The sequence below is a fragment of the Ochotona princeps genome, chromosome X, assembly GCF_030435755.1.
Source record: "Ochotona princeps isolate mOchPri1 chromosome X, mOchPri1.hap1, whole genome shotgun sequence".
Taxonomy (NCBI): domain Eukaryota; kingdom Metazoa; phylum Chordata; class Mammalia; order Lagomorpha; family Ochotonidae; genus Ochotona; species Ochotona princeps.
The window spans coordinates 9439051-9461241 of record NC_080865.1 but is presented as its reverse complement, the minus strand read 5'-3'; the positions used below and the strand labels follow the sequence as shown (position 1 = coordinate 9461241).

Sequence of the window (22191 nt, the reverse complement as noted above, 5' to 3'; positions counted from 1 at the left end):
GGCTTTGGGCCATGTTTGACTGCTTTTTCAGGCCACAAGCAGGGAACTGGATGAAAAGCGGGGCTGCCAGGGTTAGAACCGGTGTCCATATGGGATCCCAGGGTGTGCAAGGCGAGGACTTTGCCTGCTAGGCTACCATGCTGGGCCCTATTCTTTTTTTTTTTTTAATTGAAAGATTTATAGACAGAAGGAAAGATGGAGAGAAAGATCTTACATCCACTGGTTCATTCCCCAACTGGCCACAACAGCCAGAGCTGAGCCGTTCTGAAGCCAGGAGCTTCTTCCAGGTCTCCCATGTGGGTGCAAAGCTTTGGGCCATCCTCTACTACTTCCATCCTGGGCTGCAAGCAGGGAGCTGGATGGGAACTAGAATATCCAGGACACAAACTGGTGCCTATATGGGATTTCAGTACATGCAAGGCAAGGATTTAGCCATTAGTCTATTATACCAGGTCCTAAACTTACCCTTTAATTTCATTTTCCCTGAATCTTGTGAAATACCTTTCTATTACCTTTATATTATCAGGAGAAGGTTTTATTTTTCTTTTTATGTCATTTCTCTATCTTCTGGAATAATCATAGTTCAGTACCTATCTGGTCCCTTAAATATAAGCAGTTCTGACATTCTGAACTAGTATCACTGTCTGGGAATTATTTTATAGCTAACTGCTCCTGGATTGTGTATCTGAGTACCTTTGAGATCTATGTGATGACTTTCTAGTCCATCTTGAAATTATTTGTAACAGCCTAATTTCAGTATTTTCTCCATTTCCACTCTAATTGACCTCCTTACTTACACTCACTTGCATGATGTCATGCCATCCTGTTTACAGCTTTATTATGTGTTTGTGCCATTAACTTAGTTCTACACTAGAAGTTTCAATAGCAAAGGAGCTATACTTGAACCTGCTGCTGTTTCTCTCAGGATGGTATCCTGATAAACTACCTTTTGCCCCAAATGGGCTCATTAATAAGCAGATTCCATATTGCGAGGCTGCAAGGGACACATATGTGGTTGTGTGACTGCTGCTGACCTCAGATACTGTAAAAGAAATCATCTCTTGCAAGGAATATTTTAAGAAGTTCACAGAAAAAAAATGAGTTAAAAGATAAGTTTATTTCGATGCAAAATATTTTAATCCCTTTATAAAGTATTTAAAACCCACATTTTCTATGCATTTTTCAAACTGTTATAATCCTAGGGACTGTTAAAATCCTAGAAATCTCTTCTATTTATGCTTTGAGGCGTCTGTTGATAAGATTCTTGCCAGTTTGGGTGTAGTTTAGTGCTATGAACTTTATAGCTATCGGTAGTTTCACTGACACAAACACTTAAGGAAAGAGGCAGGCCGCCTAATGTCTGTGGTTTTGATTGGCATTTCTGATAGCTAGTGATGTTGAGTGTGTTTGTTGCCATTTGTATTTATTTTGAAAAATGTTTCTTCAGATCCTCTACCAACTTCTTACATGGGTTGTTTGTTGCTGTTGTTGAGTTTTTTGAATTGCTGATATAATTTGAATATTTACCCCTTCGTCAGTGAAATAGTTTACAGATACCTTTCTCCCGGTCCCCTGATATCTCTTCACTCTTGCTTGTTTCCTGTGCAGTACAGAACCATCCATGCATTTCCTAGGATGAGTTCCCCTTGATCATGTAAATGATCTTTTTGCTGTGCTGTTGGATTCAGTTTGCTAGTATTTTCTTGAGAATGTTTGCATCTGTGTTCTTCAGGGACACTGCTCTGTAGTTTTCTTTTTGTCTCTGTTCTTGTCTGGTTTTGGAATCAAGATAATGCTTGCCTCATGGAGTATTCTGAAATAGTTTGAGAAGAATTGGTGTTAGTTCTGGCTTTAGTTTGGCAGAATTCCCATGCAGATAGGACACATTTTACTACTGATTCGATTTCATTACTTTTTACTGATCTTTTCAGGTTTTCTATGTATTCAATCTTGGTAAGTTATATATGTTCAGGAATTTATCCATTTCTCCAGCTTTTCCCATTTGTTCGTGCCTTGTTGCTTATAGTAGTCTCTAATAACTGTATTTTAGGGGCTACAGACATGATGGCTAACCCTCTGCCTACAAGTGCCAGTATGTATTGGCATGCCATATGTGCACAGGTTCATGTCACTACTGTTCCACCTCCTACCAATCTCCCTGCTTATCGTCTGGGTAAGCAGTGGAGGATGATCCAAAGCCTTGGGACCCTGCACGTGTGTGAGAGACCTGGAAGAGGCTTCTGGCTTCAGATGGGCTCAGCTTTAGCTGTTGAGGCCATTTGAGGAGTGAACCAGTGGATGGAAGATCTTATTCTCTGTTTCTCCTTCTCTCTGTAAATCTGCCTTTTCAATAAAAATAAATATTTAAAAAAATAACTTTGTGATTAACGGTTGCAATATTTCCTTTTTAACCTATCATTTTATTTGAGTCTTCTCTGATTTTCTTGGTTAGTCTAACTAGAGATTTGTGGATTTTGCTTATGTTCCATAAATTTTTAAAGTGTCATCATACGTTGAAATCATAGAATATGTTTTCTTACCACCACCGAATTAAATTAGCAATGATCAATGAAGAGGCATCAAAAGAAAATGGCTGGAGTAGGTATTGTGGTACAGCATGTTAAATAGACACTTGGGATCCCACACTCTATATTGAAGTGTCTGGTTTGAACCCAGGATATTACACGGGAGACCTAGAGATAGTTCCTGGCTGCTTGCTTATCTATCTCTCTCTCTCCCCACCGCCCCTTCTTCTCTGTCTCTCTTTCTCTCCTCCTCCTATCCCTCTCCCTCTATCCTTTGTCTCTGTCACTCTTGCAAATAAATGCTTTAAAAAAGAAATCTGACTAGATGGTTATATTCTATATAATATATGGCATCTATTATATATGACCGGATATATAATAGAAATATTGTAAGATATATTATGATAAAAAATCTTATTTCATCCCTCAGTGCTGATGACATTGTCTTGAAACAGGATTGTCTTGTTAACAGGTGTCATTTGAGGATGTTACTGTGGACTTCAGCAAGGAGGAGTGGCAGCAGCTGGACTTTACTCAAAGGAGCCTGTACCAGGATGTGATGCTGGAGAACTACAGCCACCTGATCTCAGTGGGTAAGGACTGCCAGCATGTAAATTCAGTAGGAGCCTGTTGCAGGTTCAGTGGTGCCCCTCAAGTGAAATGTGTTGAAGTTCTCTCCCTTGACACCATGTTCAGTGATAGAGTTTTTACAGAATTCATAAAACTGAAATTAGCTCATCAAGGTGGGCTTTTACATCAGCATAAGCTGATTGGTGTGACGGATGGTGTTTGGACTCTGTACTAGCAAACTCGCACAAGAATCAGGCCTGGGATCATCTCAGATGAAGTTTCTTTGGAGATCCCTCCAACTGAACTGCTGATCTTAGAACCCCAACCATGAAGAGACTGTCAGCCAGTGGATTCTGAATAGGGTTCATTGCGATTGGAACTGCGAGATTGGCAGCAATCCAGAACTGATGAACTATCAAAACTGTATGAGCAGGACCCTCAGAGCGTGCCTCCCGTTGGGGATCTGGGATGGGTGGGAGGTTGGGTGTGGCTTTTCCCTTTGTTTATTTCCCTGACCCCAGATACAGGGTAAAATGATATTGATGTGGAAACAATGGTATTACCCACTTTACCTGTAGCCCTTGACACTTTGTTCCCTAATCAACTAAGTAAGATTATTAAAAAAATAATAATAATAAAAAAGAAAGAAAAAACTTGGTCACAGAGACACACCCAGAGAAAAACAATGCCAAGACTGGCAGAGGGAAGATGCCTTGTCATGGTAACAATACATCTGGAAGCAAAGAAACACCTGAGGCCACCGGCAGCTAGGAGAGACGTGGGAAACTACTCCTTCTTTAGCACTTGGGAAGAGGGCGTGGCTGATCATACCTTCATACATTTCATTTTGGCATCCAGAACTATGCGCCGGTAAATTGCTGTTGAGTTGAGCCCTCCCACTTGTGGCGCTTTGTCCCCATAGTCCTAGGAAATGAATAAGGATGCTTCTTACACTTAGAAAGGAGATGTTGCTGTGATAACTACCTCAAAACTGTGAAAATGGTATTTGATTGGGCAATGAACAGAGGCTGGAGATGTCTTGAAGCACTTAACCAGAAAAGCCTAGAGTGCATTGAAGGAACTCTTGGTAGAAATGTGAATGTTAAAATTAATTTTGATGAGGTCTCAGATGGAACAGAGTAATATGTGATTACAAACTATGGGAAAAATAGTTCTTGATATGAAGTGCCAGGTCACTTGGGGGGTGAACTGAGTTCTGTGGGTGAAACATAGAACTTGGAAGTAATCAGCTTGAATAGTTAGCTGAAGAGAATTCTAAGCAAAGTGTTAAGCATAGTCTAGCTTCCCCTTGCTGCTTATATGAAGATATGGAAAAAGAAAACAGGCAAATTGAAGAAGGAATTATTAGGAAAAAACATGCCAGAAGATTTGGAAGAGTTCCCTCTTGCCCACATTGCAAATCTTAAGAAAATCTATTGTGGAAAGAAACCAGAATTGGAAAGCCAGTTACTAAAGTGATTCTATATGCAACTTCTGGATCTAATCAACATCAGTAGAAATGCTGTCAGCAAGTGCTAAATGGACCAGCGATGGGAGAAAATGAAGGAAGACTGTAAGCTTGGATTCCTCAGGCAAGAGAGGGATGGAAAAGCCACTTGGCCATGAACATGTGTTATCCTTTTAGAACATGGAAGAATGACTTCAGTGATGGTTTAGAGGCCAGTGTCACTGCAGCTGCCACTATAGTCCTGAGGGTACAGACCGCAGAATTTGGGAGATCCTCTGCTTTGTTTCAAGGGCAGGTCCATCTCCTTGTTTCCAGGACTAAAGGGCTAAGATAACCACCTTGGACCAAGGGTATAGAGTTGCCATTTCTCACCTGAATTCACATCTTCTGACAATTTTACACACTCTTGAACTCAGTCGTCAAAATTCTCTGCAACTTTTCTCTTCAAGGTAATTCTTAAATTCCAACTTTTCACCAGCATTTGGCTTCGGGTGGGGTTCATCACCCATTGTGGGCTACATTCCCAAGCAGCATGACTAGCAATACCCAGGTGCAGTGCTCTAAGGGCTGCTGCTGGCCTACACCATCCACAAGCCTCAGACAGAAGAACCTGGCTCCCCTACAAGCAGCACAACAGAATCAGTCTTCCACATTCTGTGTTTCCAGCACCCAACTCTGGGACAGGGACTCAGCACTGTATTCTTCCATGTTCATTTGCTATCACTGAGAGAATCCTTGTGAAGTTCCTTCCCTTCCATTAACTAATGCTCACATTCAGTGAGTGAGTAAATGCGGGCCCAATAGCAAACCCGAAAAGTGTTTCTCAAAAGAAGGGATGTTGTCTGCAAAGGATGGCAGAACTATGCTCCAGAATCCTAAGGGTCTGTGCTGTGATTCACATATAGGGGGTCTGCCAAAGGCTCCAAACTCTCAGTCCACTGTTGTCACTTCAAGTACCATTGGGTCCGCTGGGACTTATAGCCAACTTGACAAAATATCCTGCGTGGCAGCCTGTTTCTGTTAAGGATGCTTCTCTTATGGGGCCCCACAGAAAAGTAGTCACTTTGGATCACTGAGTAAATGGACCAGGTGAACAATGTGTTGCCTTCAAAATCCAAAGAGGTTCAGTAGGTATTATCCCTCTTTTATTTTTTCGCTTGTTAGAAGGAACCAGATGCAAAATTTTATCCTTCACCTGAGAGAGGATAGCTCCACATGCCTGCACCACTGGACCCCTTAACACTTTTCATAAGACAGAAGGTCCTCAAATTTTTGTCAGATCCATTTCCCACCCTCTGAAACATGAATGTCTGACCTGTAACTATAGAGTAGTTTCTATTTCTTGCTCATTAGGTTCATTCAGCATATTATTGATATAATAGACCAATATGTCCTGTGGAAGAAAAGGTTAAAATACTTCAGAGTAAATTATAACATATGACCATACACTGTACCCCTGAGATTGGACAGGCATACTATATTCCTAGCCCTGTTGGCTGAAAGAAAATGCTTATGATGCTGTTTGCCAAAAGATCACCTTAAAAAAGGCATTATCCCAATCAATAATTACATACTGGGTACCAGGGAATATGTTGATTTACTCAAGCAGTGAAACTACACTCAGAAGAGTAGGTACAATTATAAATACCACCTGATTCAGTTTGAGACAATTCATTGTCATTTTCCAATATCCATCTGTTTTCTGCACAGGCCAAATAGACAAGTTGAGTGGGGATGTGGTGGAAATGTCCATCTCTGCCTCCTTCAGGTTCCTGATAGTAACACGAAACTCGTAAGCCCTTCACGAGTATGAGATTGTTGTTTTGTTTACTGTTTTCTAGGTGGATGTGGTTCCAGTGGCTTCTAGTTGACCTTTCTCACTCACATATCAAGAAAGCAGTGTGAGGATTTCGAGGCTTTTTTAGGTCTGTTACAAACACTGTGATCCTGCTGACATCTTGATTCTGCACTTCTAGACTCAAGAAATGGGAGAGGAGAAATTCCACTGAGTTTTTAGTGCTTTGTTATGCTGCCCTAGGAAATAACACAGAGCCTCAGAGAGGTCATTTCCTTTCTCACCTGCTGAGTGCTTTGGGACATCTGAGATGTGTAACGGCATCATTCTGGATCCCTTAGATTCTCCAGTTCCTTTCCACCTCTGTGATGCTTATTCCGTTCCTCAGAGAGATGTGGTTATTTTTCTGAAGAACAAGTGCGAGTGAGCTGGACCCAATCCTGTCTCCTGTCCTGTTCACAGGGTACCAAGTTCCCAAGCCAGAGGTCATCTTCAAGTTGGAGCAAGGAGAGGAGCCATGGATGTTGCAGAGGGAAATGCCGCATCAGAGCTGTCCAGGTGAGTCAGTAGACAAATGACAAACATGGAAGTAATTTTGTTTTTTCTTATTAAAGGTAATAAACCTCAAATCGCTTGGGGATAAATCCCGGTTGCCAAACTGTTTTTCCTTGTTTACCTTATAGTTACAAACTGTGTTTTTGGCTTTTCTCTAGGATAACTGCCCCAGTTCTCATCTTCTGGATCCTATATCAGACTTCCTCACTATGAGTCTTGCTTTCTTGGATATTCTCTTTCCATCACAATTTTATGCTCTATTATTTAGACCACACCCCTAACATCTTTTTTTATAAGACTAATTTTTTTAATTGGAAAGTCAGATTTATAGAGAGAAGGAGAGACACAGAGAAAGATCTTCCACCCGCTGATTCACTCCCCAAGTGGCTACAATGGTCGGAGTTGAGCCAATCCAAAGCCAGGAGCCAGGAGCTTCTTCCTGGTCTCCCATGTGGGTGCAGGGTCCCAAGGCCCTGGGCCATCCTCTACTGCTTTTGCAGGCTACAAACAGGGAGCTGGATGGGAAGTGGAGCAGCCAGGATTAGAACCGGTGCCCATAAGGGATCCCAGCACATGCAAGACAAGGACTTTAACCACTAGGCTACCACACCGGGCCCACACCTAAAGTCTGAATTCATACCTTATTCATTAGATGAATTGCTTTCCTTGAACATCTGTTGGTTGTCTCATCCCTGTTTTTCTCTCTCTAAAATATCAATAAACTGTCATCTACAAGCAGCCTCACTTGCTCTTCTCTTTGTATCACCTACAATTGCCTTACTCCTCTTCACCTTCCCATTTCTTTGTGCCTTACCCCCATCTTTTGACTTTATAGTCACCTTTGTCAACCTAAATAACTGTCAGATTCTGTCTGAATAATAGTATTTATTCAAAAGTAGGATAATACCACAGTGGTGAAAGGCATGCCATCGTAAACTATGCTGTGTTCAAGGAAGTTGAAGGGAAGGGAAACGCTTGAAGGCAGAAAGGGGGAAATTCTACATAAGTTGCTTGTTAGACCAACAGTGTCCATTGGTCTTGGAGACCTGAAGCAGGAGGTGGTGTCATCTCCTTACTGCAGGTAGCTTTTCTGGGTGGGTGTCCTGACAAGATCATCTTGTCTGAGTTATTACAGTCTTAAAGAACAGTAGAGACAAAGTTGGTTACAGAGATCTGTGCATGTGAGACTTACAAAACATGGAGAATGTGAAAGACTTTCTTGGAAGGCTCTTTTCACGGGCAGACAGGCGTAAGCCTTCCCCCCTCGTTATGTTCTGGCTCTTCTTCTGGATCCCTTAGATTCTCCAGTTCCTTCCCACCTCTGTGATGCCTCCTCCGTTCCTCAGAGAAATGTGGTTGTCTCATTATTACCAACTTTTCCATTGTCACTTAGAGTTTTCCCCTTTACAGTCAATTTTATTGAAGCATCATTTGTATGGAGCAAAATGTATCCATCTTCATTGCATGCTTTGGAGATTAATTGCCTTGGGTTTCTCAGTTACCATATTGTTCTGTCTCTATTTACACAGTTATAAACTGGTTTTTTTTCTTTACTTTTAAACATTTAAATTTTAACACACAGTGCTCCCTCATGCCTCCTGATGGTCAATATCCAGAATCATTCTGGCCTCAAACAACCAATGACATGCTTTATTTATTTATTTGGGAGGCAAGGAGCAGAGACAGGCAGGTAAATAGAGCACCCATCCAGTGGTCCATCTCCAAATGGTCAGGGTTAGGCTGAGGCCATTGTCAGGAGCAGCGAAGTGCATGCAGGTCTCTCACATGAGCGGAAGGGCTACAACTGCTTGAGCCATCACCTGCTGCCTCTTGGGGTTTAAATCGACAGGAGCTGGAATCAGGAGTTGGAGTTGATTATTGACTCAGATCCTCCAGGATGAGATGTGGGCATCTTAATTTCTAGGCCAAATACCTGTCCCTGTGGACATACTTTATAAATTAGATTTGCCTTCATTAGGGCTTCATATGAACAGAATCATTCTGTACCTGCTCTTGAGTATGGCTTCATTTTCTCAGCACAATGATTTTGTAAGACATTGCTGTCTGTATCTCTTGTTTGTTCATTTTAAGTGCTAAATAATATTCCATTGTCTGAATTTATTATCATTTGTTAAAATATGCACTGTTTATTATAATGGATTAAGCTGCAGTGAACAGTCTGGTATGTCTCTGTGAGCATATGTTTACATTTTCTCTTGTGAAAATAGCTACAATTGAAATTGCCACATGGGTCATATCAATAAATGCTGATTCTCTATAAGGAATCTGCTGTATTATTGCAAGCCTCCAGCGTGCTCGGGTCTGCTGTGGCCCTATGCATTCCTACAGTGCTTGCCAGAGCAGTCTTGAAGTGACTTGAGGCCTTGCCCTGCTCTGTCCAGAGCGAGGTTGTAGAACTGTCAGACAATTGAACAAATAATTATCAAAATGAATAGTATATGGAGTGTCTGGTTAAGTTTAGAAAAAAGTCTTGGGGCCTCTGCGGTGGTACAGTGGGTTAGCTACCACTTGCAATGTCAGCATTTCATATTGGAACACTAGTTCGAGTTCTGGCTGCTCTGCTTCTGATCTCACTTCCTGCTGATGCACCTAAGAAAACAGTTGGAGATGGCCAAAGGGCATGGACCCTACCACGAACAAGGAAGATTCAGGTGGAGTTTCTGGTTCCTGACTTGGCCCAGATTTGTCTGTTGCAGCTATATGGGAAGCAAGATCATTTTCTCTCCCTCTCTCTGTCACTCTGCCTTTCAATAAATAAAATCAGCCTTTGGGAAAAAAAGAAGAAGAAAAGCATCTTACTAGCATTGTGGTCAGGTAAAATTTCAAAGTAAAAGATTCTTGGACTGCTTAATGAAGCACTTATAACTTATTTTAATGGCATACAAGGAAGTGCTAAGAAGGCTGAATGGAGGAAGCAGCTTTGGCATATCCTTTCAATTGGAAATACAACAGACTTATTTGAAGCATTTTAAGCAATGAAAATTAGAATATAAGCCTATAGGAGCAGCTGTCTTTTTCCTAGACTGATTCTTTATCCATGTGCTGTTGGCGGAATCTTTGGGCCCGAGAGAGGTGTAGAATGCAGGAAAGCTTTTATCGTGGAGGCAGACTTTTCACAGGGAGCACTGGCACTGGCGATCGCAGTCTTGTCTGATGCAGCAGAGGCCTTGGAGTTCATAAATAAGAAAACCAAGACTGCTTCTAAACACAGACCTAGGGATCCAGTGATTAATACCTTCAGAATGTGTTCAAGCTCCATGCGTAGCAACAAATGCCAATCAAGAATAAGAGGATGCCCACAGCATGGTGGGGTGACTACAGTTCACAGCAGGTATTATATGCTGTGTCAAGGACTGCGAGAGGAGCTGGCAGGCTCCAAACACACATACACAAATAAGAAAATTAAAAGACTACTTGGTTTGATCGGTTTACACTGTATATTTGTGTTGAAATATTGTACTGTGTCTCCTAAAGATATACAAGTATCACATAATAATCAAAAAATGTAGGGGCCGTTGTAGTGATGTACCATACTAATCCTCGGCCTGTAGCATTGGCATCCCATATGGATACCGGTTCACGTCCTGGCTGTTCTACTTCCAGTCCAGCTCCCTGCTAATGATCAGGGACAGCAGCAGAGGATGGCTGAAGTCCCTTGGGCCCCTGCACCCATAAGGGAGACTCAAAGCAGGCTCCTGGTTCCTGGCTTTGGATCAGCTCAGCTCCAGCTGTTAGAACCATTTAGGGAGTAAAGGCAGTAGATGAAATACCTCCCTTTCTGTGTGTGTGTCTCTCCTTCTCTCTTTAAATGTGCCTTTCAAATAAATAGTAGTAATTTTTAGATGGAATTATTAGTAATAAAATTTTATATGGACCATGTATCCACAGTAGAGTATCCAGTGACTAAGAGGGAAACTGTATTTGATAGCTAAAATCTCTCAGCTAGTAAGGCAGGTGTATATATACATATATAAAAAGTGATTTGCCATGGATTTAGTGTCTCATATGCTGAAGTGGTATTGGAAACAACTGTGATAACTTCAGCAAAAATTACGTATAAAGGCCTGGTGCAATAGCTTAGTGGCAAAATCCTCGTTGTGACCCCCAATATTTTTTGCTAATAGATATAAACAGATTGGTTTTGGGAGTATTAATCTGGTATTGTTGCTAATGAGCAAGATAAAGGTAATGAGGATTTGGAATTGAAAACTAAGGACAATTTAGACTCTGAATCACCTCTTCCAGCCAAGGTTCACCATAAATATGTCTTCAGCCTTCTTGTCCTAGCAACTTTCTGTCCACGCTGCTTGATATGCAGGCTTCCTACCAAAATTGACTAGTCTGCTTGTGTGGAACACCATCTCTCTTTTTTTTTGTTGTTTGTTTGTTTTTTTTAAAGATTTATGTATTTTCATTACAAAGTCAGATATACAGAGAGGAGGAGAGACAGAGAGGAAGATCTTCCGCCCGATGATTCACTCCCCAAGTGAGCTGCAATGGCCGGTGCTGCGCCGATCCGAAGCCGGGAACCTGGAACCTCTTCCAGGTCTCCCACGCGGGTGCAGGGTCCCAAAGCTTTGGGCCGTCCTCAACTGCTTTCCCAGGTCACAAGCAGGGAGCTGGATGGGAAGTGGAGCTGCCGGGATTAGAACTGGCGCCCATATGGGATCCCGGGGCGTTCAAAGTGAGGACTTTAGCCGCTAGGCCACGCCGCCGGGCCCACCATCTCTTAACACTGAAGAACTAACTATATTTTAGGACAAGTTACAGAACCATTGTGAAATTCATGTTTCTCATCTGTGAGTATTGGATAATAATAGTAGAGGCCTCATTGGGATTTTGAAATTATTAAATAAATTCATATGTTTTGTTTATCAGAAAAATATCTGAAAATTATGTAAGTGTCATGTAATAGGTTGGCAGATAATAAAGTGTATATATATAATATGGTGTGTGTATATGCATATACACATATACCATATTATATAGCATTATGTGTCATGTAATAGGTTGGCACATAATATATATTCTATAATATGGTATATTATATAATATGGTATGTATATTGTGTTATATAATATTATATGTGATACATTAAATATATGATATGATATCAAACATTCTATATTGCATGTGTTATATGTATATAATATATATGATATATATATACCATTATCCTCATCACATTGGTCTCTGCTTCTTCAGTTTGGATGAACTTATGTGTCCTTTTTCGTCTGCTTTTCTCTATCCTGGTGTCAATTTTCCTTTTGCTTTCTCTTTTTAGATGGGATTAAAGCCTCACCAAAAAGAATTTCTGGAAAAGCTACATTTCATTGTGAAGTAGAGGGCCCAGCTACAACAGATGATTCCTTGTATTCCATTTTGGAAGAACTGTGGCAAGATGCTGAACAGATTAAGAGATGTCAGGAAAAGCAAACCAGACACCTAGGTCATGGTGTTCTCAACAATAAGAAAAGGAGGCATACAGAGTGGGATTGCGACTATAAAGACGTTGGAAAGTGTATCCCTCCAAACTCGGATCTTTTTTCTTTACAGAAAAGACCACATAAACATGATTCATTTGGGAAGTGTTTGAAACATAATTTAGACTCACATCTTCACCATAAAAGCAATACAGCCAAGAACTTGGATAAAGTTATTCGACATGGTCGTGTTTTCGGCCAGAGTGCTTCTTACACTAACCACGAAAATACCCCCACGGGGGGGAAGTTGTGTGAAAGCAACCAGTGTGGGAAAGTGCTCAACCTCAGGCACGCACTCAGCCCAAACCTCAAATTTCCTATTGGAGAGAAAGCCAGTGCACGCAGTGAACTTGGGAAGATCATCACCCCCAAGTCTCGCATCTTTGCTCCACAGAAAATTCACACCGTGGAAAAAGCTCATGAACTCAGCAAATGTGTGAATGTCTTTCCCCAGAAGCCGCTACTCAGCATATACGTGAGAGTTCATAAAGACGAAAAGCTATATATCTGTCCCACATGTGGGAAGGCCTTTCTCCAGAGCGCAGAGTTAATGGTGCATGAGAAAATCCATACAAGGGAGAAACCCTACAAATGCAGTGACTGTGCAAAGTCCTTTTTCCAGGCGTCATCTCTACTCAGGCATCAGACAACTCATACTGGTGAAAAACTGTATGAGTGCAGTGAATGTGGGAAGGGCTTCTCCCTGAACTCAGCCCTCACCATACATCAGAAAATCCACACCGGAGAGAGACACCACAAATGCAATGAGTGTGGAAAAGCCTTTACCCAGAAATCGACGCTCAGAATGCATCAGAGGATTCACACGGGTGAGAGGTCCTATATCTGTACGGCATGTGGGCAGGCCTTCATCCAGAAGGCCCACTTGATTGCCCATCAGCGAATCCATACTGGAGAGAAGCCTTATGAATGCAGTGACTGTGGAAAGTCTTTCCCTTCTAAGTCCCAACTGCAGATGCATAAACGAATTCATACAGGCGAGAAGCCATACATCTGCCCCGAGTGTGGGAAGGCCTTCACCAACAGATCCAATCTGAACACTCACCAGAAGTCCCACACTGGAGAGAAGTCGTATATATGTGCTGAATGCGGGAAGGCGTTTACCGACAGGTCCAATTTCAACAAACATCAGACCATTCACACCGGAGAGAAACCTTACGTTTGTGCTGACTGTGGGAGAGCCTTCATCCACAAGTCCGAGTTAATCACGCACCAGAGAATGCACACTACAGAGAAACCTTACAAGTGTCCTGACTGTGAGAAATCCTTCTCCAAGAAGCCACACCTCAAGGTCCATCAGCGGATTCACACAGGAGAGAAACCCTATATATGTCCAGAATGCGGGAAGGCCTTCACAGACAGATCGAATTTCAACAAGCATCAGACCATCCATACTGGGGATAAACCCTATAAATGCAGTGAGTGTGGAAAGGGCTTCACCCAGAAATCAGTTCTCAGTATGCATCGCAACGTTCATACCTGAAAGCAATCCTGATACTTGAAAATGAGAGCACCTTATGACGTAAGTCAAGTTTAAGTGTGTGTTATAAAACTTCTCCAGGACACATCTTACCTGTGCAAACCGTGTAAGAAAAAGCATTCATCAGGCTATCCCATGTAAGATGAGAAAAATGACTCAGTAAAGACTCAGAGAATGCATCCAGTGAGGTGGGATTTGCAGATTTGTACAGCCTCATGAAAACAACCAAATTCATGCTAGGGAAGTTACTGTCCATTTGATGTGCTAGGAAAAGCCTTCCTCTAGCAAGTAGTTAGCCCTTTGGATCCACGGGTTCCACATCCATGGGTTCAACCAACCTTGGAGCAAAATTATTGTGAAAAAATGCGTCTGTATTGAGTATGTACAGCCTTTTTTCTTGTTATTATTCACTAAGCCATACAATATACACAACTGTTTGCTTAGCATTTCCAATGTATTGACTTATCATCTAAATTAGAAGATCTAGAGGTGATTTAAAGTGTACAGGAGGATGTGCATAGCTTATATGGAAGTTCAGTGCCATTCTATATATGGAACTTTAGCATCCATGGATTTTGATTCCCTGGAGATTCCAAGGGATGAATATTTTAAGATAAATCATTACCAAATTCTTAGAGGATGGAGAGGACAAACTCATGTAAATGATAATAATATTTAATGTGTTATATTAAGCAACTGCAAATGACAGAAGGAAGGTTGAAGCAACAAAATAATGCATCTGACTGTAGACCTCTTGGTATTGTGGAGCATTTGTGGCAGACACATCACACAACAGAAGACACAGTTTCGGTGAAATTCTCCTCTCAAATTTAGGATAATCTTATCTGTCAAATATGTTTCTTCCTCTATTTCTATCAAGTGAATCCAGAATTTGAAAGTCAGTTTAGTTTTTCATGCACACATATCTACAGGTGTAATTTTATATATCATCCACACTGGTTTCCATAGCATAATGTTCATATCTTTCTTCATTGTCTTAAAAATGCAGAGTAGCCACAGATTCTGCCCATTCTGTTGTGCATGTCCTTTTGTAATGTCACTTTTCTTTTTTCTCTTGCTAAGAAATAGTGTCTCTTCACTCCTTGACTTCAAACCTCGCTGTGTAACTTATTTGGGCCAAAGGATGTTAGCAAACAGATTTGAAAAGAGGCTGAAAAAGTGTGGAGAGCCTGCCTGACCAAGGCTTACCATCTCTGGCTCTTTGAAATCCTGAGAGCTCCATGTCAGGAAGCTCAGAGCACTCGATTAGGGGATGAGAAACCACACAGAGCAGAGGCAAGCCTTCATAGACCCCAGCTGAAGGCCCTTAGACTAAGTAGCCTGCCAACAATCAGACATGGAAATAAGACCTTTCCAGACCTGCAACCTCAGTGAAGCCATCCCAACCCAGAAAAACCAGTCCAATTAACTCAGCCACCCCAGAAATTTATGAAATAAATCATCATCAGGTTAAGCAACTAAGTTCTAGAATATTTTGTTGCACAGAAAATGCTCAGTCATACTTAAAAGTATATTGTGGAGGAAGTATTGTACTAAAACATTATGCATATGGCATTGGCTTTGGGCCTAAGTACAGAGGGAGACTGGAAAAAAAAAAAAAACAGGGAAGTGTTAATAAAGGCTCAAAAAGAAGGCTATCCATCTGATTTGGTAAGGAAAAACTGCCAAAGTAGTCATCAAGCTCTGTGAAAAGTCAACATACCAAATAATGCACTTACAGATCTGCCTAGAGGTTTGCAGCTACAAGTGTCAGTTTGCTTGTTTTAGCTGTTAATGAAAAGATACAGAAATTTAAACTAATAATCGTTCTATTGGCAAGCAGAGTTCAGAAGAAATACAGAACATCTAGGACTAAATGGGAAATAACTTTCTCATCGTAAGTCTCACCAAACATCAAAATTTCTCAAGGTTAAAAAGTATGGGCTCAGCCTCAAATCATGAGTGTGAAAGTTCCTTTATTATAATATGTAAAATATTTAGTTAGCACTTGGGGTACTGTCAGCAAAACTGAAGGGTTTCTAAATATCCTTATAGCATTGTCCTACAGTAACTTGACATATGGTCAGAGCCATTTGGGGTGTGGAGTAGATCCAAACCAGATTCATGGAGAACCCATAGTTTCTTATAGAGGCTTACAGCGAAACGACCTCCATGCGCACTTAAAGGGATTGAAAACAAAAAGTGGCCTCTTGAACTCCCATTCTTTAACTTCTATGGACAGAATATAAGCCAAGAAAGCTACTCAACTGCAAACTTGGGCCATTTCTAATGGGAAGTAAAGAACATATCAGAGGGAAGACTCAAGAACAATGTACTAAAATGGACTAGTAAACCATTACTAGGGAAAAGTATGCTCGAAAAAAAAAAAAATTCCCGTGGAGCAAGGAAACCCAAACATATTTTCTCTCTGGGATTTCAGAGTTGTTGTGGAGCAGTGACAAATAGGTGCCTCTTGTTCTTCCTCTCTTTGAATGGAAGTAATGTAGTTATCACGTCTGTATCAGCACTGTGTGTGTGTGTGTGTGTGTATAAGTATGTGTGTATATATATATATATATATATATATATATATATATATATATGTATATATTTTGTGGTGGGGTGTGTTGGGGAAGGGGTCTTTTAACTTGTCATTGAGCCTATAGGTGTATGAATCAAGCAACTGAGAAACTGTACCCAAGAAGCCTCAGCCACTCCAGAGCCTCATATAGAAGACTTGAAATCCTGGATTTGAGCCTGATGCCGTAAATTTGGATGAGACGTTAGTAGGTCCTGGGACAGGAGTGAACATATTTTGCAAGAAGCAGTAATGTGAATTATCTGTGACCATTAGACACCTTGTCTTAGAAAATGCTATAGATTGCTCCCTCCCCATATGTATTCCCCCTTTGAATCTTCATGTTTCAGTTAGGACAATTTCTATTGATCTGTTTTCAAAATTACTAATCCCCCCCAACTGTGGCTGTCATATCTGCTCATGAGTCTGTTGAAGGCATCTTTCATCTCAGTTATGTTTTCTTTTGTGTTTCCCTTTGACTCTTACTGTTTTAGCATTTCTGCTGAAATTTTCCATCTGTTTGCTTGTTCATATTTTGCACTATTCTTTTATCTTAAGCTACTATAAGTACCATAGACTGGATGGCTTACAAATAGCAGAAATGTATTTCTCACAGACTGGAAATCTATGAGGGCCCTCTTCTAGGCTGCACATTGTCAACTTCTCATTGTATTCTCACATGGTAGAAAGTTGTCTAAAGTTCCTTTTTTAAACATGCCAATCTCATTTATGAGGGCTGCATGATTATTAACTACTAGAGGCTCCACTTACCCTATCACTTCAAAAAACAAATTCTTTGAGTATACATTTAGTTTGTAAAACGCTTTAACATATTAATGGCTGTTTTTGATTCTCTGACGGTTCCAGTAACTGCATCAGCTAAGTTTGGATTTGTTGATTGCTTTGCATCATAGCAGTAGGTTATATCCTCTTCCTGTTTTGCATCATGTAATTTGTGGTTGAATGTTGGACATTGTGTATAGGGTAGCAGAAGCTAATCTTCTGCTGGAATTGAATCTGTCTAGTCAGGGCTTGGGTTGGGTTTGAGTTTGTTGTTGCTATTGTTACCTTTGATATGCCAGAAACTCTAAGTTCCTTTTGTGTTACTTTATACTTGGTGCTGATACTGGTTTCCCAGAGATTTTTTCACAGTGTTCCTGGACTACTCTTGCCTTTAGGCCTTTCCTGTGGGCCTGCATCTCAGGGTGAGTTTCTGTGTGCTTGCCTTTCCTTTAGTAGTACATGATTGGTTATGTGGTTCTTGCTGCCCTGGTGAATCAGGGCTTGTCCTGGGCTAGCTTTAGTTTTTAGTCAGGCCCTGTATCCATGAGTCATATCGGTTTTTCAGTGTTCCTGCCTCTTTTCCCTTTGCAGAAAGCTTTTCTATTTTAAAAAATGGGATTTATTTATTTGTTTTAAAGTCAGAGTTACAGAGAGAAAGCGGTGTTCCATCTAGTGCTTTGCTCCCCAAGTGGTTGCAAGAGTCAGAACTGGGCCAGACAGAAACCAGGACCCAGGAGATTCTTCCAGGTCCCCCACATGGGCCATGCTCATCTGCTTTCCCATGCACTTTAGTGGAGAGCAGGACCAAAAGTGGAGCAGCAACTGGTGCTAATATGGGATGCCAGTACCACAGGCAGTGGCTTTACTTGTTACACCATAGTACTGGCCCTCAGTAAAAAGTTTAAATACTCTGGGCCCAGAATGTTTTCCTGCTCTTAGATCATGAGTAGATCTTTTTCCCCTCTACATTTCCCTCCTCTAGTCACAGTGGATCTTCACTTATGTCCTGAGGACAGCGAAGTTAGCTCCATTTCAGCTAGTGACTTAAGGCTTTTGTTCTTTAGAAGAGTATGGTCACATGGAAGCTCTGTCGCCTGTCTGAATTAGCAGTTACCCACTTATAAGCCTACACCATGGAGGGAGTCTTTTTCTAGTTTCCCGCCTTACCCCCAGTGCCTCTTGTGAGCTCTAGTGGAAATCTGTAGAGAAGAGAGCCTGCAAGTAGGAGCCAGCCACCTGTAGCTCTATAGTTATCAGAGGTTCTATATTCTTTCACCATCCTATAGTTGGCCCTCAGCAATTCGTTGGAAAGTTTTTACTGAATTCTTACTGCTTGTATAGTGGCCCCATCTTCCTTGCTGCTCTTGCCACAGGTAACCAGTGATCGTTTCTTATCTCCTGTCTTGTTATGCTCAAGATGGTTCGTTGCTCTCTGGTCTTAGTTCTCTGGTAGGCCCAATAAAGGTGACTCTATGGATTACTCACCCCCCCCTTTTTTTTTTGAAAGGATGGAAGCAACACTCTTTCCACATTGTCTGCATGCTAGACAAAAGCTAAAAGTCTAGATGTTCCTCTGGCCACACCATAAGAACACATTTCCCTTCCCCATGTGACTGCCAGTTCACCCGTTAAGAGAGGGAAGTTGGTCTCTCCAGATCTTGACACTGGGCTTGGACATTTCTTTGACCTAAAGAACATCAGCATGTACAACAAAAGCAGAAGCTTGGTAAGTACCTGCACATTAGGGTTTTCCCGCTCTCACAGCTCTTAGGAATGCAGAGCCCATGTGTGAAAACCGGCCATCCCAGTTGAAGCACCTTCAGTGAACTGGCTTTTCAACTGCCAGAGGTGGTATGTGCAAGTTTGTCTATGGCATTCACAGAAGACAGTGTTTCTGAGGAGTGTTTCAATAGAGGGCTTGTCCAACCTGGAGATCAGTTCATATGAGGATGGAAAACAGCTGCTTAATTTTGTGATAAGAAGCTCATCATTGACTTTTGATGAGTCATATTTTTAGCAATGAGTTTAAAGAAAGCAGCTGAGCAAACCTGAAGTAATTTATGAATTTAAGTAATAATGTTTCACCATAAAGCAACTTTTCTGGTGGAAAAATACAAGGTCATTGGACTGAACTGTTGCTGTCAAAGTTATATTGAGAAATGAAGAGTTGGCCAAAATGGAAATGATACAACTTTTAGAAGGTCAAAGACAGGAGCGGCCATTACTCTAGAAATCTCTGTGATTATACAGAGTGAAGGACAGATACAGAGCTTGGCAGCAAGTTATGAATTTCCCCCAAGCATCTAATCCATATCCACCTTTTCCTTTCAACTCCCAGCCCTGCTGACCAGCAGTAGCCCCAGGCCTACCTATCTGGATAGTTAGTTGGCTGCAGATCCACAAAACTAATGCCTTCTTACAGATTTGTCAGTCACCTGTCCTATCCCACTCAACTAGATATGCCTGGAATCTCAGATTTTTTTGTTCTGGAAGTGCTGACTTACCCACTCATGCTAGTGTTTCAAAACGCCTTACAGTTCTTCCTTTCATACCTTTACTTCCCCAGCTACTCCTATAAATTATGTCAAGTATAATCAATATTTTTCAATCTTTTAACATACACTCATATGCTTTTCTGATAGCAGGTTTCTGAGAATTTCGTACATGTTGCACTTCTAAAATTGAGTTATGCCATTTGGAAGTCTTAGATGAACTTGTTCTCCTTTTTTTCCTGTACATTATGTACTTTTTGGCCTCAGGCCTTCTTTTTTTCATGAAAGTATATGAAGTATATGCCTTGGTCCTGATTTTTGTGTATTAATTCTACCTGGGTTATAGTGAGCCATTTATTTCAGGGATGGTTTCTTTTGCTTAGCATTTTTTTCCTGACCCATTTCTGTTCTTCAGGGATATTAATTTCATATTTATATGCTGGCCTTGTCATCTACTGCATTTGTTTTTGTGCCATGCAATAATTGGTTTCATGTCATCATTCTTTTATGTTTGTGTAATTGCCTCTAGCCTCCTGTTCAGAGGCAATTCTCCATGAATCTCATTTTTCTTCCTGTTAAAGCTTAACAACAAATATGTTCAGATTTATTTACATTTAAGGATAATCAGAACAGAGAATTACTTCTTCCCTGTAGATATTCCAAAGAAACTGAGCAATAAAAAATATAACAGTATTTCTCCTACATTTTATTAGGTACATTTTCAATAAGTTTTCATCTAGATTTAACAGTTATATGTACATTTTTTTCTGAAATACTGATAAGTTATAGACACTGATATTACGCCCATAAAATGATTAAGCATCCATCTCAAAACTATTGGTGTTCTCCCACATAACTGGAATATCATTATCAGTCTAACTTTATTATTTTCAACATCTAGTCCATTTTAAACTTTCTCCCATTGTCCCCAAAATATATCTTATAGCTTTATTGATGCATATTAGCATTTATTCAATATACCTAGTTTAAAGCATATAATGTGATTAGTTTTGACATGTACACTTTTCAGACCATGACAGTAAAAATATGAAACACATCTGTTATTTGCAAAAAGTTTTATTGTGCTCCATTGTGAGCCAACCCTCCTCCTCACATCATTCTCTCGTATATAGGCAACCAATTTATGTGGTTTCTGCTATTAGATTAGTTAAATTTTCTATAATTTTGTATAAATGGAGTCATACTGTGGATACTCTAGTTTCTTTAATTCAGCATAATTTAGATTCCTGTGTATTCTTAAATATCTATATTCATGCATTCCTTTTTATTTCTGTGTGATACTTCATTGTATGGATATATTCGAGTTTGTTTATGCATGTATTGATGGAAATTTGTGTTTCTAGTTTTGGATTATTACAAATAAATAGGAACATGTATATACAGATTTTTTGTGTACATGGTTTTCATTTCTCTTCAATAAATACCTAATAGTGAATAACTTGGTCATATAGTAGGTACATATTTACGAGTGAAATTGTCATTTTTCCATTCAATTATTGCTTATGGTTATTGTCTATATTCCTACTAAAGTAAGATATTTTTGCTTTTTGCTTGTTAAACTTCTTATTCAGTGAAACATTAATCCATTTTACTGTAGTATTTTAAATATATTGTCTCAAAATTAAATGTAGAAAGGGCAAAGGAAGGAAGGTGGAAAGAAGGGAGGACTTGTGTCTATGAACTCTATATTGAATCAATTAGAACAAATCTAATTTATATAAAGTTGCCAAACTGTTTTCTAAACTCTGATATTTTGCATTCCTGCCAACCATGCAGAAGTGTCCCAGTTGCTCCATATCTTCACTGGGCATGGTTTTTAATATAGCCATTTTAGTATGGATGTAGTGATATGTCACTGTGATTTTAATTTATACTCTCCTAATAGCTAGTGTTTGAAAACCTTTTCTTGGCATTTATTCATCTGCTGTGGTTTAGAAACTATCGCCAAAACTCATGTTGATGCTTGGCCTTCAACATAACAGCATGGAGAAAATTGTAGAGCCATGGGGAGGTGTTTGAGTCATGGAGGCAGAACCCTCAGAGTGACATGTAGCTCTCCAAGAAGTGGATTAGTTGCTGGATTGTTATAAAGCACATTTGATTTCCTTCACTTTTTCTTGCTTCCTTTCTCACACATGTACACATGTGTTGTGTCAATATGCACCTGCATCCGCACCATAACATGATGTTGTGAGGCCCCACAAGAAGCTGAGCAGATGCTAGCACTATCATCTAGAGCTTCCTCACCAGAACCTTAAGCCAAAATGAACTTCTTTCATTTGTAAATAACTGTTCCACAGTTATTTTGTTATAGGAACAGGAAACAGACTTCATTTCTATATCACCTTGATCATTACTATATTTTTAAAATAATTCACCCTTTTTTTAAAAGATTCAATTTT

General features: G+C 40.4%; 1 protein-coding gene and 1 non-coding gene across 3 annotated transcripts in view; both read left to right on the top strand.

Annotated features, from left to right (window-relative positions):
* The window catches only part of LOC101521880 (zinc finger protein 81), a 41862-nt gene extending 24981 nt beyond the window's left edge, over positions 1–16881 (top strand). For both annotated transcript variants that reach the window (XM_058658928.1, XM_058658929.1), the window contains 4 exons: positions 2998–3118; positions 6821–6916; positions 12219–13957; positions 16582–16881. In XM_058658928.1, coding sequence (XP_058514911.1) covers positions 2998–3118; positions 6821–6916; positions 12219–13918 — 1917 coding nt within the window. In that variant the 3' untranslated portion in view covers positions 13919–13957; positions 16582–16881. The remainder of the gene's footprint in view (positions 1–2997; positions 3119–6820; positions 6917–12218; positions 13958–16581) is intronic.
* Positions 9211–9343, top strand: LOC118760456 (small nucleolar RNA SNORA9). Its single transcript, XR_004996797.1, has one exon. It is a non-coding gene; the product is annotated as a small nucleolar RNA SNORA9 (small nucleolar RNA).
* Positions 16882–22191: the final 5310 nt, after the last annotated feature.